Source organism: Hyposmocoma kahamanoa, unplaced genomic scaffold (genome assembly GCF_003589595.1).
Source record: "Hyposmocoma kahamanoa isolate Upper Pololo Valley unplaced genomic scaffold, ASM358959v1 160, whole genome shotgun sequence".
NCBI lineage: Eukaryota > Metazoa > Arthropoda > Insecta > Lepidoptera > Cosmopterigidae > Hyposmocoma > Hyposmocoma kahamanoa.
The window spans coordinates 6,583,006-6,599,034 of record NW_020653575.1 but is presented as its reverse complement, the minus strand read 5'-3'; the positions used below and the strand labels follow the sequence as shown (position 1 = coordinate 6,599,034).

The 16,029-nt window shown below is 35.5% G+C and overlaps 1 protein-coding gene across 1 annotated transcript; it reads right to left on the bottom strand.

Annotated features, from left to right (window-relative positions):
• Positions 1-489: 489 nt before the first annotated feature.
• LOC113240692 (hsp70-binding protein 1) lies at positions 490-10,676 on the bottom strand. Its single transcript, XM_026478076.1, has 6 exons — positions 10,390-10,676; positions 9,419-9,499; positions 8,364-8,556; positions 4,779-4,997; positions 2,816-2,971; positions 490-2,136 (listed from the first exon to the last, which is right to left on the bottom strand). Exons 1-6 carry the CDS (start codon positions 10,504-10,506, stop codon positions 1,832-1,834), a joined length of 1,071 nt encoding a protein of 356 aa, XP_026333861.1. The 5' UTR covers positions 10,507-10,676; the 3' UTR covers positions 490-1,831.
• Positions 10,677-16,029: the final 5,353 nt, after the last annotated feature.

Sequence of the window (16,029 nt, the reverse complement as noted above, 5' to 3'; positions counted from 1 at the left end):
TGAAGTGCACAAATTTTACCTATGGAATGGAACATATTTGACTTTGAATTTGTTATAATTTACTATTTATTTACATTAATTAGAAAAGTTGACTGAAAAAAGTTTTTTGTAACTTAGGTTTGGTACTTGTAAACTTTAGGTAACATGAAAGTATTGTTAGAACTACCTAGCTCCAACGGGTGGTGACAGGCTCCGTACCGGAGATACCACCAGCTTCGTATAATTTTCAATCGTTTATATTTTTAAAGTAATGTAGATACGCTTCCTGTATAAGTTTAATTCGTGAAGATAGCAAACAGGTAGCAATTATTGGTAATAGGTACATACTTCTGGAAAATCTGCTCCCTTCATGCTGAGCAAAATGGCGACCAGCCATCCTGATATCAGAATGGCTGGTGAATTATTTTTTTATTTTCTCAAAATATATCAAAGGCAGCAATTATTTAAAAAAGGAGCAAATAGTAGCAAACAGATAGCAATTCTTGAATATACACTCAGTGCCACACCAGGCGACCAGCCATCCTGACAGTCACTGTAAAAATGGCGAGAACGCAAATCAACACATTGTATTTGAATAATATTACAAGGAAAAAGGACTTCTTATATTTAATATTAAAGAGGAATTAATTTATATCCACGGCCATTTACATAATATAAACTACATCGATGCTATTGATCAGCGCCATCTGGTTGTAAGACGGGATTTTGCACTTTTTCAGAGTTACGATCTGTAGGAGATTAGAAGTCATCTCGAGTTATTAGTCCATGATAGTTACACAGATTCAGCCATATATTTTATATACTAGCGACTTCTACAATTTTACAGTATTAGACTAATCTACTTTTACAATCACCAAACGATCATTGTCGGTCTGTTCAAAAACCTCATACTCCAAACTTTTGTGCTTTTTTTTTGCTAATTCTGCAACAACGTGAGCTATGTTAGCTAGATTCGTTGGCGGTGTGACCTGCGCTTTATGTGCTTTAATAACGCCGACAAAGACAATGACTTAAATTAGTACATATACAAACAAGGAACCCACAATGAACATTCAACACTACATACAACACTCAAAGTAAAGATGTATAATAAGAAGTATGGTAACTCCATACAAACGTAGCTGTGCGGCTTGTATGTGTACGCGCGAACAAAGATTATTTCAATGTAGAATGGCATTTTATTTCTATTTCATAATCATATTCCATAATCAAGATGGCAATCCACGATGCAATATGAATACATATAAAGGTTATTTCAATATAGCATGAGATTACTGTGATGAACACAACCTGTAGGTACAACTGAAGTTTTAATGTAACCGAGCTCCGAGCGAAGTGTAGGCAGTGTTGGGTAATTTTCCGAAAAATTTCAAATAGTAGACATTTTTCCGGAAAAAATCCCGAAGAATTGTAAAAATATAATTTCGAACGGTCAGATTACATTCTACGTTCAGAAATATATTATGAAGTTTTATTTAGCGTGAATTATAAAATAAATTTTTATAGCTAAAAGCCACTTATAGAAAAGCGAGATTTAAATGATTTCACAAAAGTGAAAAAAAAAACCTTTCAATGGCTCCATCGTTTTCGTTCAGAAACTTCAACTTTAAACAGGTGTCAACGTCAAATGTGGAAAATTAAAGGAAAAATATCATAAAAAATATTTAATTTTCTCAAAAAAATATATTTTTTTCAAAATGGAATTTTTTCATGACGCAACACTAACTGCAGGCATTTACGCGCCGAACAGGCGGGAGTTACTTGCTCTTATTATACTACGAATATGGTAAGGAAAAGATCGCAAACGCCTACCAAAACAGTCTTAGCAAATCTATCTATCGGCGACTTCTTCACAAACATTTTCAACAGGTGGACAATTTTCAAACATTTGTTTCAACAATTGACAATACTCTTTTTCTTCTCTATAACGATCTCCTTCTAACTCTAGAAGTTTGAGGTGATCATCTATGATCTTCTGTAGTCCAATACTAGGGTCTCTACACTGGCGAACTACCTCAGGAGGCATCCCTTCCGTGAGGGATACAAGAGTGCTAAGAAGATGTTCAGTCGAAGCATCCCGGCATGTTTTAATTTGTTCTGCTATTATAGCGACAATGTTCAAATTGATGAATTGTTCTGGAACAATATTAGATATGTCAAGGAACTTAACGGAACAAAAAAAAAACACAAGCATTTATAGGTCAATGATTATAAGTAATAAATAATATCATTGTAGTATGAGAAATAGTAGAACCAAATCATTTATTTCCTATTATCAACGTACCACCCAAAATGCCGCACTGCTGGTTACGATTCTCTTCTATATAGTACATAAACCAAAACAGTGTAATGTGGCGGTATTATCGGCGTGGCATATATTTTTGAGGAGTTTAAAAAAACACTAAACCATTATTTAAATCAAACTTCATACACTTTTTCAACATTATTTGTTCTTGTGTACTAGAGCAGGTATGTTAGGCACCGTTGCTAACAATAATCTACTTAAGAAAAGTTTAAATCTCAATGCTCTTACATCTAGTTTGAACAGAATGTACGTAAACAGGAATGTAATTTATTTACCTTCATTGAAACAAAATAAATTTTCGCCACCCCCATTTTACATCAATCTAGTTCATCGGTAGAGGCAGCGCATCGGTGCACATCTCTAGTGTAGAACCATACCAACCCATAGTCAGGACAATTTGTCCCGATGAGATTTGGGAATATCAAATTTTTTTGAGGAATTTTATGTTCATGAAGCTATCTATCTATCTATACTAATAAAAGGGAAAATGTATCACTATGACCAAATCACCTTTAGCTTCGGGACAGTTGTGGCACAGGTATCTAATGAAGAAGGCTACTTTCGTCCTGGCGGAGGTTTCTGGAGTGCGCAGCAGCTGCGCGAGCGCCTCGCAGCCGCCCTGCGCCACCAGCTCGCGGCATGCAGGTTCGTACTCACGAGTGGCGCCTGCACAAGACAACCAATTCAAACTACGCCGTTGGTTCCAAACTTTGAAATAACATTTGCACATGTTTTCTCAGTAAAAAAAAGTTCTTATCATGGCTTGAGTTCTACGTAAAAATATTTTTACAAGTTTTAGTGCCCGCTATCTCAGTCCGCCATTTAAGTAGCAGTACAGCTCTTGTGAAAGAGTTCGTCCAGAGAAGCACTGCCACATTCTCTATTTCTGCCGCCAAGCAGTAATGTAGTGTAAAGGGTGCTGGTGAAATTGCAGGCACATGGGACTTGTCAACTTATGTCTCAGGGTGACGGGCGCAGTGGCGGTGCCCCTCAGATCTTTTCGATTTAAGGCGATTAACACACTGCACCGCGCCCCGCGACGGAGCGCGAGACGCAGAATCACGCGCGCGGTGGCGGAGACGCAGATCTGCGTCAACGCGCGGTTTAATCTGCGCGGGGGCAGCGGTCTAGCGGCCCCGCGTCGCTTAAAGTACTCGCTTCGCAGTTGATAGTGATAGTGATTGTATATTTAGCTGAGATCCTTCTTTGACAAGAATGGTTAATAATAGAGAACTCATTCAGGACGCTGCAGTTATATTATCTATTGTCTGTATAAAAAGACACCGAAGATATTGGATACATCCCGTTTTACGAACCAGATCTATAAATGGATAATTTCAACATCATTACGAAGTTTAAGAAAATATGAAGATAAATTTGGTCGATTTTCAGTAGCAAATATAAATTTATCAACGTCGAGATCTATTGTAGAAAACTGAACATGTCCTTAAGCTTAAAAATCTGCGCGGTAGTGCGGAGCGCAGTGTGCCATAGCATGCGGTACGCCGCGACCCTCCGCGCGGGGGCGCGGTACAACCGCGCGGAGAAGCGTTGTCAGTGTGATCGACGGCTCGAGTTCGAGTTTTTGTCGCGGGGCGCGGTGCAGTGTGATAATCGCCTTAAGCTCTGAGTGGCACTGCAACTGTTATGAACAGGCGAGTAGCTTACCATCATTGCCATTTATTCAGAAAGGCATATCTACTGTTGGGCAATTTTCTGACAAATTTCAAATAATAAAATTTTTTCCAGAAAAATTAAAAAAATAAAATTCGAATGTTCATATTATGTTCTAAGTTTTGACACATCTTTTAAAGTTTAATTTATAGTGAATTAATTATAAAATGAAATAGTATAGCTAAAAGGAAGTTAAGAGTAAAACGAGATTTAAAATGATTGGACAACACTGGAACAAAAGAATCACGTAAAAAATAACCTTTATAAAGGTTAATAAATAATCTATATCATTTTCGTTCAGTATGTTTAACTTTTGACATGTGTCAACTGTCAAATGTGAAAAAAAATTGGGAAAACATTTAAATTTTATTTTAGCTTCTTAAAAATATAAATTTTCAAAATAGAAATTTTCCGTGACCCAGCACTGCAGTTTAGATAAGCGCCCGATTATCCCATCACTAGTGATTAGTGATTACATACAAGCAGAGATGGGCAGTGGGTATAAAACCCAAGCACTCGGGCTTAACCGGGTTTTTACCTAAAGCGCGGGGTTTTAATTCATTTCTGCCCAAAATCGTAGGCGGAAATGGCGAATAAGGAATTTGATAATACAATTCCTTCCTTATTACAAATTTCATGTAAAAAATATATTTTAAGACGAAATTTTTGGAACCCTGTGGTGCATCACACATCACACATGCATCCTTAGTAGTGAGACTACTATTAAGGATGCATATCACCAAACGCTTTTTACGAAAATCGATTCAAGTGCGTACAACCTAACGATTTTTTAACTTACAAGACAAAGCATACAAGCACTTAGTGAGTGCATTTCCCCGTTCGCTCTGTACTAGATTCAACAATACATTAAGCAGTCCACACTCATGGGCTCTTGCTTGGCAGAAGGGGTTGTTCTGACACAGCTCAGCTAGTACAGAGCTAGCACGAGCTCTGATATCATCATTCTCACTGCCATATGCTATAGGAAACATTGCAAAGCCACCCATTTTGTAGAAATCTGAAATAGAGAAATAACACAGTATGAATAATTTATATGCAAAAAAAAGCCTTTTTTCATTTCATTTCCGTTTCATTTATCGTTGGACAACTGTCGTGTTTAGCTGTTCCCACTAGATCGTGACGACAATTTATCGGTTCACGGCAGCCGACTCGTCAGTTGCACGACAGTAACGTTTGAAGTTGCCGTTTGAAGATTATCCGTCGTCACATTTTTATCGAGATGTTTTATTTATCGTCGGACGACCGTCGTTGTAGCTCTTCCCGACAGTCTGTCGTGAGTATGGGAAGAGCTAGAACGTTGTTGCCCAGGTTACGCAAGACGTACAGGAAAGGAATGGTTGGGCATATAACACGATACAACAGTTTTCAAAGACGCATTATAAAAGAGATGTAGGGGAGAGAGAGGTAAGATCTAGGCCAAGAACTAGTTGTTAGGTTCTCGTGATTGTTACACGTAGGACATGAAACTATTTTTTTTTATCTAAACTGCGGTTGTTTCTTTAAAAAAAACCAACATTCCGTTCCTTTATAGGTCCCATGGTCACAATTGACCGAAACATGGTTTGTTCGAAAAAACAAATATGCACGATTTACATCCGAAAGAATAGTTTCAATTCTTAAAAAGAGTAAATATAAGAAAAGTAAGCTAAGACCGGCACTGAACAGAGACGGTTGGCAATTACTCCACCATGATAGTCCCGTCATTAATCCCCTCATACATAAGAAAAAAAAAGATATAACTGCAGTTTAAAAACTTTAAATATAATAACTCTTTATTGCACAAAGAAAAGATACATGAAACACAAGTTATAAAGGACATATACAAAGGTGAGCTTATCTCTAGAAGAGATCTCTTCCAGCCAACCCTAGCCTAGGTGAAAAATGAAGTCTGCGGGACTAATTATTGTACAATAAAATTTAAATTTAAATGTGAGTAAAAAAAAAAAATTAATAATATATATATATATATATATATATATATATAAATAATATATATACATATAAAGGATGATGATATGATATGATATGAGATAATATATGTACATATGACAGACATACACACGTACATGAACTTTATATACATAAATACAAACATAAGCAGAATATATATTATAATATAAACAAATTAGTACTTATAATATATGTCACCTATTAACTATCTAACGCGTTCGACAGGTAGTGCTCTTTTAATTTATGTTTGAAAGATGCCACCGATGGACTGTCACGAATGCCAGCAGGCAGTTTATTCCACATACGAGTTGCACTTACCGTGAAAGAGTTGTGGAAGAATTTCGAGTTGGATTGAGGATTTATTAGTGATCTAGTGTCACAGGTACGTTTTGGGCGGGAACTGGGGGATAAGGGAGAAAAACGGGAACATAGATAATGAGGAAGCTGGGGGTAATGTAGAATTTTGTAAAGGAGACAAAGAACGTGCATATCTCGGCGAAGTCGGATTGGTAGCCATTTCAACTTAGTCCGAAATTCAGAGACACGGTCATATTTCCGTAAACCGAATATGAAACGGATTGCCAGATTTTGTAGGCGCTCCAGTTTGTTAAGCAGCTCCTCAGTAGCATCCAAATAACAAACATCGGCATAGTCGAGAAGAGGAAGTAGTAAAGACTGAGCAAGCATAACCTTGGTATTGAATGGCAAGAAGAATTGAAGCCGCTTGAGAGAGTGGTAGGAAAAATGCATGCGTCGACTAACCTCATTTACCTGCGGTCTCCAAGACAGTGTATGATCAATTATCAGACCCAGGTTCTTTGTATTATCAGCATATGGAAGACTCACTCCATTATACGAAACCTTGGCGATATTATCAATGTCCAACCTACAGTAAAGTCTGTTGCTACCTACGATTATTGCCTGTGATTTCGTTGGGTTTATAAGCAATCCAAACGCATCAGCCCAAGACTTCACCACAAGAAGATCTTTATTAATATCGTCAATGGCAGATAGGGTGTTAGCTACATCAAAGTGTCGATAAATTTGCACGTCATCAGCGTATAAGTGGAACGGAGGTGTAATTCGTTTTGTGAGTTCATTTATGAACAGCGAGAAGAGAAGAGGTGAAAGTACACCACCCTGAGGCACCCCTGAAGTCAAAGGAGACCAATCAGAATAAGTGTCATCATGCTTGATCCTTTGAAGGCGATTGCGGAGGTAGTCTGAAAACCAAGCGATTGCAGCAGAGGAGAAGTTAAGAGAGCAGAGAATGGCAAGAAGGATGTCATAGTCGACAGAGTTGAAAGCACTGCTGAAGTCTAGTAACACAATAATGGTAAACAATCGGTTATCCATGGCGTGGCGAATATCATCCGTGACGTTAAGTAAGGCAGTTACTGTGCTATGACCAGGACGAAAACCGGATTGATATGGACTTATAAGATCATAACGAGACACAAATGAGAAAAGTTGTTTATGAACAGTGCCTTCAAGGACCTTGGACAGGAATGGTAGGATGGAGATAGGACGAAATTGGGAGAAAGCCGTGGGAGTAGCGGATTTAGGGATGGGAATGACGTGGGCTAATTTCCAGTCGCTAGGAAAGACGCCAGTTGCAAGTGAACAATTCATAATGTGTGTGATAATTGATGTAACGTCATCCAGGATAGGTATCAGCATGTCACGGCAAATACCATCTTCACCCACGGCCTTGGAAGTAATGGATAGGATACTCTTCTTAACTTCCCCCTCAGTGACTTCGCGAAAAGAAAAAGGCTCACAAGCAGGACGTGCAACAGTGCCCAGAGAGGTGAGCGTGGAAGTCTTGATAGAGTCAGCAACTGTAAATGGTGAGTTGGTAAAGTATTTGTTGAGTGAATTGAGATCGGGTAAGTCAACAGTACAGTCACGATCTTTACCTACACCAATTGATCTCAAGAACTTATATATACATGGCTTTGTGTTTGTCACATCACAACATATAACGGCCGGAACGAAGGAATTTTTACTGAGTGTTCGATCTTTGTATTAATGATTATAACAAACTAGTGGAGTAATTTCACATAAAAAGTTATTGAATATCAATTCAACAAAAATTTAAGTACAGTGAATAGCGACATCTCTAGCCAGGACTGGTAGCTGCAAAGGTATTTAACTGGGCAATAAAATATATTGTATTATTTTTTATAACTAACCAAAGAACCAACATTCCACACAGTTATTCAAAGATAACATTAAAAAAATCCCTACATGGGATATGCCACCTTGTAAACTCACTTTTAAATGTTGTTACCACATATTTATGGCACAATGAAGTGTTCACATACTCAAAGTATTCATATTTTGTAGTGTCAGAGACAAAACAATGTTGAAGGTATCAATGAAAAAATAAATTTGATCAACTCTTTCTTACCATTGGCAGTATCAATTTGATCAATAAACTCCAACAAGTTGTTAAAAGCAGTATCAACATCGTCAGGTAGCGGCTGTCCCAGTTGGATGCTGTGTATCTTCTCTGTGTTAGTCAGAGTTGTAATGGCCTTCTGCAGCACTTCTGCTACATTCACTGTTAAACTTTTAAGAGCTTCTTCTAAGAATTTGCGTCGCTGCAATTGAAGTTAATAATATTACTATTGACAAATGGCATAAGACAAAATATATATACTATACTGCTCTTGAACGAAAAAGGGTGCAGGTAACATTTTTTATCAAAATTGAAATTACATGCAAATTCGGGACCGGGGGCCCAAAAATCTATTTGACAGTGTTGTATCCATTGAACACTGTCAAATAGATGAATTGCGTTTTTTGTTTCATTTGAAAATTCATAACATGAATTGTCAATTAAATCATATTATGATTCTTACAATGCTGCTTTTTAGACCCCCAGGAAATAAAGGCCAATCTAACCATTTCTTGTGGAAGTATATCTCAATAACTACCGTTGAATTTACAGCAAGCTCAAAGGTGATAACTGACTTTAATAATCAAGATTTTTTTTACTATGAGAACTGAAATTTGAAATATTATGTTAAAGACACTAATATCAAAGGATGTATTATGTAGTTCAATTACAATACAATACGAAAAAGCACAACTGAACACAATTGCGCCCTTTAGTTCTATTCATGAATCAAGTATTGACTCACATTAGATTTTTGTTATGCCCTTTGTATGCAGCTATATACTTTTTTCTACTATGTTCAAAGAGAAAATTAAGGTATTTTTAAAAATGGATGATTAAAATACAATCAAAGTTTCTGTATAAAAATGTGGTAAGTATTTATAACAACTAAACTACTTAATATCAAATGCATATTTTTAAGGCTTAAAATACTATTCTTTTTATGAGGAAACCCTAAAAAATATTTAAACACATTTATGTATGAATTTAGAATTTACTGCTTGGGCCTTTCTTTTTTCAGGAGGCAATATACCTAAACATTTACAAAAACTCTTTTCAGATACCTCTTCATCCATAGGACCAAACTCTGAGTTGCCTGGTGCATCTTCTGCCTTTGTAGCCTCCATGGCAAACCGTAAAAGACCCTGTAATGAAAGGCAACAAGGATACCATTATGGCTATAGTTTGTAATATGGTAACCTATCACAAATTTCAAAATGTTTTTGTTCGAAATAACCCTTGTTCAAATTTTCATTACACCGAAAACCGATTTATAAGGAAACAGTTGTTTTTTCGGGATATGTTGAATGTTTATCGCAAAGACACAATTAGGTTCGGTTAGGTTAAGTAAAAGAAAAAACATTTTTCTATCAAGATTACTTTCGAGGTTATGAAATTACGACCAAACATTATTTCTGGAAAATGTCATTTCAGACTACTGATAGGTAACCTTATAATATTAAAGCAAATTGCCCCGTAACAAAACCAAGTAGGTGTTTTAGACAAAATTCTACAGGAGAGCCCAAAAACACAAATCAAGGTTTAGCCCTTAAACAATTTTCCTTTTAATGTAAAAAATAAAATAGTATTAGGTAGAGCACCAATCCATGAATAGATTGATATTACAAAAATGATCACAACTAACATATTACATTGGTGTTGGTATTGCACAGTAGCGCCATCCAGCCAAATTTATGAGATGACTAAAATGATAAGAGCCAAACAAGGTGAACTTATCATGACCAATTTGAGGCCGTTCTATAGAAGGGCAAGGTCCAGAGTATCCTCAATAACCGACGAGCGTGTATGAAAGCAGATGTGTGTTATGTGGCGAAGGATGTGTGTCAGGATCGTAATAAAAGAATGGCTGTTGACTCTGCCTACCCCTATGAGAAAAGGGTGTGAAGTAAACGTAAACAATCTAATTCACTTCTTTATTTACGCACTTGAAGACGTCTTGAAGCGAATCTTCGCTATACGGACGCTAGTAACATCCACCTAACACAACCTCGCTAATAGATTACAACTTGATTACCTGTAAGTTCCTAGGTTGCCTAGGTTGTACCGGTGCTGTTTGTGCATTGTCTTCACTTCTTGTTGGGAACGTAAGAGCTCCAACTATTTTGTTCTGTTCAGGATTATTGGATCCCATAATCACAAATTTACCTTCAAACACGAAACCTATCCACACGAATGACACACTGTTGTGAAACAGACGTCCAATGTAATTCAACGTACACTCGTTTTATTCAACAAAATGAATCACACACAAGAGCTTTTCAATCGTTTGGAAAATATTAGAAGAATCGAGATTTCGAGAATCGGCGAGAAAAACGCATCATAGACAACGGCAGTGCTACCAAACCAAAGAAAATAATTTGGTAAAATTGTTATCAAAATATAAGGAATAATAGAATTTTTTTTATGAAAAATTTTAAATATTTTAAGTTTCTTATAATCTTATAATTAGTATTAGAGTGTAAAAATAATGTAACTGTTTTTCTAATTATGGAAGAGCGGAGTCCTCTGACACAAGTATATTTTACTTAATAAAGGGCTCCAACCTCAACATAGTACTACTACTCGTATATATGTATTTTGAAAATGAATAAACTTTTTATTATTATTATTTGCTATAATCTTCTCAGCTTGTTGACCGAAGTCAAGTAAATGCAGTATGGCGTGTATTATTAAACATGTTGTGTAAAGGTATTTCTGCTGAAACTTTTCTAAACTAACCTCATAATATTTTTATAGGAAATATATTATAACCTTAATCCAGATTAACCTTACTAAGCAATGGTTTTTTAAATGACGCTACTTGCCTAAAAATTTGACCCTTATACGTCGGCGCTTAGGTTCCGTTTGCGTCCCGGTTTTTTGTGAAGTCCGAGATCTTTGTGGTACATTTTTTTTCAATTGCCCTAATATCTGTGTCTCGTTGTATAACTAGACCTATTATTGCATTGTATAATGCCTTTGTAAGAAGCCTCCTCATGTGTAATGCGGCAATCTAGGCTCCACGTCAAACGCGGTATAATCTTGTGCTGGATATATCTGTACTTGAGGCAATACGGGGCTTACACCTTCTTCTCCTGACATATCCTATTTATATATCAATAAAACAATTATTCAGATCCAAAACATGTATACTTCTTTTTCCAAATAAACCAACGTTTCAGACCCTTGAAAAAAGATCTGAAATAAACAGTTTAATTTCAAATTAGTCACATATTTTCCCCGTGCTGTTATTACTTGAAATCATCTATAATTTTACTTATATTTGTAATTCAATAAATAAATATGAAAATGACAATATTTGAAATTTCGAATATTTTTAGAATAATATGTACGCATTGACTTACAAATAAATGGACGAAGGGTCTAATACAAAAACCACGAAAAAAATGTCCCAAGTCAACCTATTCGAAATTTAAATTGTAATGTCATCGCAGTATCGCGCTGTCAGTAGAACAAATGAAGACTAAAGCGGAGTGTCGCGCTCTGTATACGATTTTAGCGCCTTAAAAGTGCGGACACTTCTTATCGCGGACCCGACGTCCATATAATTGTAAGTCAATGTATGTACGTTATTTTTTAAATAAAATTAGATAATATTATAATTATATTATATATTCTGTTTATTTACCGCGTTCGTGAATTTCGTTTTTCTCAGAGGTTGACTGGTAGAGAATGCTTTTAGCATTAAGTCCGCCTTTTGTACCCTTTGTATTGTGGTCAATAAAGTTTAATAAATAAATAAATAAATAATGAGAAATCAGTTAATTTCCCGTAAAATCGGGAGATTCATTTACTCTGGATAACATTCTCATCATAGACAATTTGACTTGACAAGAAATGTCATTTATTATTTTATTTATTTATAAAGCATTGGCTTCAGAGACATCAGCTTAATGGTAACAAATAATCAAGAAACGCTCAACGTTATTTAGATAAAGTAAAAATTAATTAGTGTAAAAAAACCCACCATTTTTTTCATAACTGTCATTTCTACGGTTGCTTTTTTTATACTAACATGTGACGTCAGAAAGAGACAAAACCAATTTGATACAGAATGGCAGTATTTGTTTCTTGCATTTAATAGAGCGCAAAAATATTACCACGAAAGCAGAAATTAATAGTGTTCGAATCGCGAAAAAAATAGCGGCTTTTTGTAGTTACAGTTTTTTCACAAATTAATTATTTTTAATTATTATTATTTAGTATTATTACGTTTTAAGTTTTTAATCCTTTGTTGCTTGTTTAAGCTGATGGATCTATAGCCAATGCTCAACAAATAAATAAATCGTGTTATAATTATAGTAAAATAAAAAAAACCACAAACAAAAGGTCACGAGTATTATACACCAAATGAAAGAGCACACCATCTGTTTTGTTTTCACGTACAAACCATCAATACTTACAAGGATTTGGCTACACCAAAAAAATCTTTTCAAATTGGTAGTGTATGCGTATGAATTCATACGCATGCTGAGCCTACGGTAGTAGAGCATTGTGCGTATGAAAACATACGCATGCTGAGTTTAAGGGTTAAAGCTCTTTTAAAATACATTTTCGTACAAAATTGAAATTACGTGTGCATAGTTAGTCCCATTATTTGACTATAATTATTATTCTTCATTTAATTTTAGGTAACAGAGGTTAGAATACATTTATATAATGTCTCATGGAGACAGTTCAAATAACAAAAAACTTACACACTGAACTCTTCAACATTGCTCAAATTCACTGGCGCATCAATGCAACTTTTTAACCGACTTTAGAAAAGAAGATACTCTGTTGACTGTTTTGTGTGTGTATGTTTCGTGAATACGTCATTAGTGAACCGATTTTGATGATTTTTTGTTGGAAAGAAGGTACCTCAGTATTGGTCTCATTTAAATTTGAAGAAAATGTCTCTACATCTAAGAGTGGCAAACTGGGGGATGAATCCGGTTTCGCGCACTTTCCGGTAACAGATTCAATAAAACTTGGCAAATATTTTTATTTATTAATAATTTTGGCTTGGATACAAGTACTTTGAGCCATGTCTTCGTTTAATTATGTTTCTGTAAATATGGCCGCCACAAACAAGATAGGCAATTTGAGGCGGCGTGTTTGGATTAACTCGGGATTACTTAGAACGGGCCGATTGGGTATTTTAGTTCGAGATTCGTATAATTTCGCGTTTTAATCTTCGATTAAGGCACAATAGCACTGTCCTATTCCACTTTAAACTAGATTTCACAAAATAATTGAAAGTCAAAATAAAAACGACACTTTTCCCTCCAAAAGGCCCAGAGCGAATCAACTTGGCAAATAGATGTAATACCACGAACTTTTAAAGTCGATTTAAAAAAAAATATAGATAAGTACCTATTCATGTCATAATGCGCTAAAGTATGTAAATATGAGTACGTATAGGGCTGCTTATATAATATTAATATGTAGGCGTATGTACCATTTCGTGTGTATTTACGTATCATTAAATATAATCTAGTTTATCGGCAGATAGCTTATCTATCTCTTTAGATAAACCGCGCAGCAAAAAACATGTTTTCAAAATAATATCTTACGCAGATCATGATGGAAACAGTACATTGGTCTTAAAAATAATTGCATTTTTTCAAGTGATCACTGATTAATAAACGGGGTTCTAAACTTCTGTGAACCCGCCTACTGTTACAGTTAAACATAGGGGTAAGTAAAGATGGTTCCACAAACTAATCAACAATTTATTTGAAATATATATGTATTGTCGTGTTCAGATGAGTAGGTATCTATGCAATATCTTTGTGCGTATTTAGTTTCTTGTATTAGTTTATTATGCAAATATTCCCCTTACTTACAACTTAAACTATAAACATAAGAGCTATATCTTAAAGTGAAATTTTGATTATACACAATTCGAAAATTGCTTAAGATCCGACCATAGTGGCCAATTGGCTTCTTTTAATTGTAAAATGAGCAAGAAGGTAGACCGATTTCTCTGCAGACCGATTACCACAGAACGAATAATTAGATTTCAAAATAATATCGGCAATAGTTTAAATTCCCTATCCCATATACCGGAGGATCCAAATACTTTATATAACACGATATTTGGTTTAATTAAAAATGAATTTGACAATATATTTAAATCGAAAACATTAACTTTCCATAGAGAGACTAAATTCAACGACTGGGCAACAGTAGGTATTCATAAGAGTAGGTCTCGTTTGTATGAGCTATATGCTATGAAAACTTATAATAATAATTCCAATTTCATAGAATATGTTAGAATTTATTCGAAAATATTTAAAAAAGTTTGTGTAGCTGCTAAGGTTAAGTTTCACAGCGACAAAATTAGACAATCGATAAATAAATCTAAAACTACTTGGAGCATAATAAATAAAGAGTCAGGCAGGGTTAAACCACAGGATAGAGATATAGTTTTAGAATTAGACAGCAAACTTATAAAATGTAAAGATAAAGTAGCCCAAGCTTTTGAATCGTTCTTTTCGGAAATTGCTGTGAACACTACAAAATCATTAAATTCCTCCCCTTCACTTGCTATTGATCTCTTAAAGGAAAATGTTAACGTTTGTGGCAGTTTATTTAATTTTCGTCATGTTACTCCACAAGACATCATAAAAGCTTTTAAGTCAATACATGTTAAAAAAACTGAAGGTCTCTGGGGCATATCAACTAAAGTTATAGACTCAGTTATTAATCTCATTTCCCCACATTTAGCTGTAGCTTTCAATAGGTGCGTTGACGAAGGTGTTTTTCCCGATTTAATGAAATACAGCAAGGTTATTCCCTTATTCAAAAGCGGTGAGAAAGTTGATCCTAGCAACTATAGGCCCATTTCAATTTTACCAGCTTTAAGTAAAATATTCGAAAAGGTTATGCTAACTCAATTACTGTCCTATTTCGGTAGGAATCATATTTTTCATAGTGAACAATACGGGTTTACTAGTGGTAGATCGACTAGCGATGCGGGGGTAGCGTTACTAAAACACATCTTTGATGCTTGGGAAAGGTCCTAGAACGCTATTGGTGTTTTCTGTGACCTCTCAAAGGCATTTGATTGAGTTGATCATAATACTCTTATTAGGAAGCTGGAACATTACGGTGTAAATGGCAAGGCGTCGAAACTTGTCTCGTCATATCTCAACGGTAGAATTCAGAAAGTAGACATAAATGGAGTGACTTCTTTGGGTTCTCCAGTAAAAATGGGTGTTCCGTAGGGCTCAATACTTGGACCTTTCTTATTTCTGATTTATATTAATGATCTGCCATTCTTTGTTAAGGACCATTGCGAAATAGTGTTGTTTGCTGATGACACATCCTTGATTTTTAAAACAGACAGACATGACAATAACTATGACCGTATTAATGATACCCTCTCTAAGGTAGTTTATTGGTTTAATGCTAACAATTTATTGCTTAATGCCAAGAAGACAAAATGTGTTAAATTTGAATTACCTAACGTAAAATCGACTAGTCCAACCATAGAAATAAACGGAGAAAAGTTAGACCTTGTTAATAAAGCAGTCTTCTTGGGAGTGACCTTAGATAGTAAACTTCAGTGGTTTCCACATATATCGTCCCTGGCCAGCAGATTAAGCTCCGCTGCATACGCGGTCCGCAGAATACGTGAGCTTACCGATGTTAGTACTGCTAGACTAGT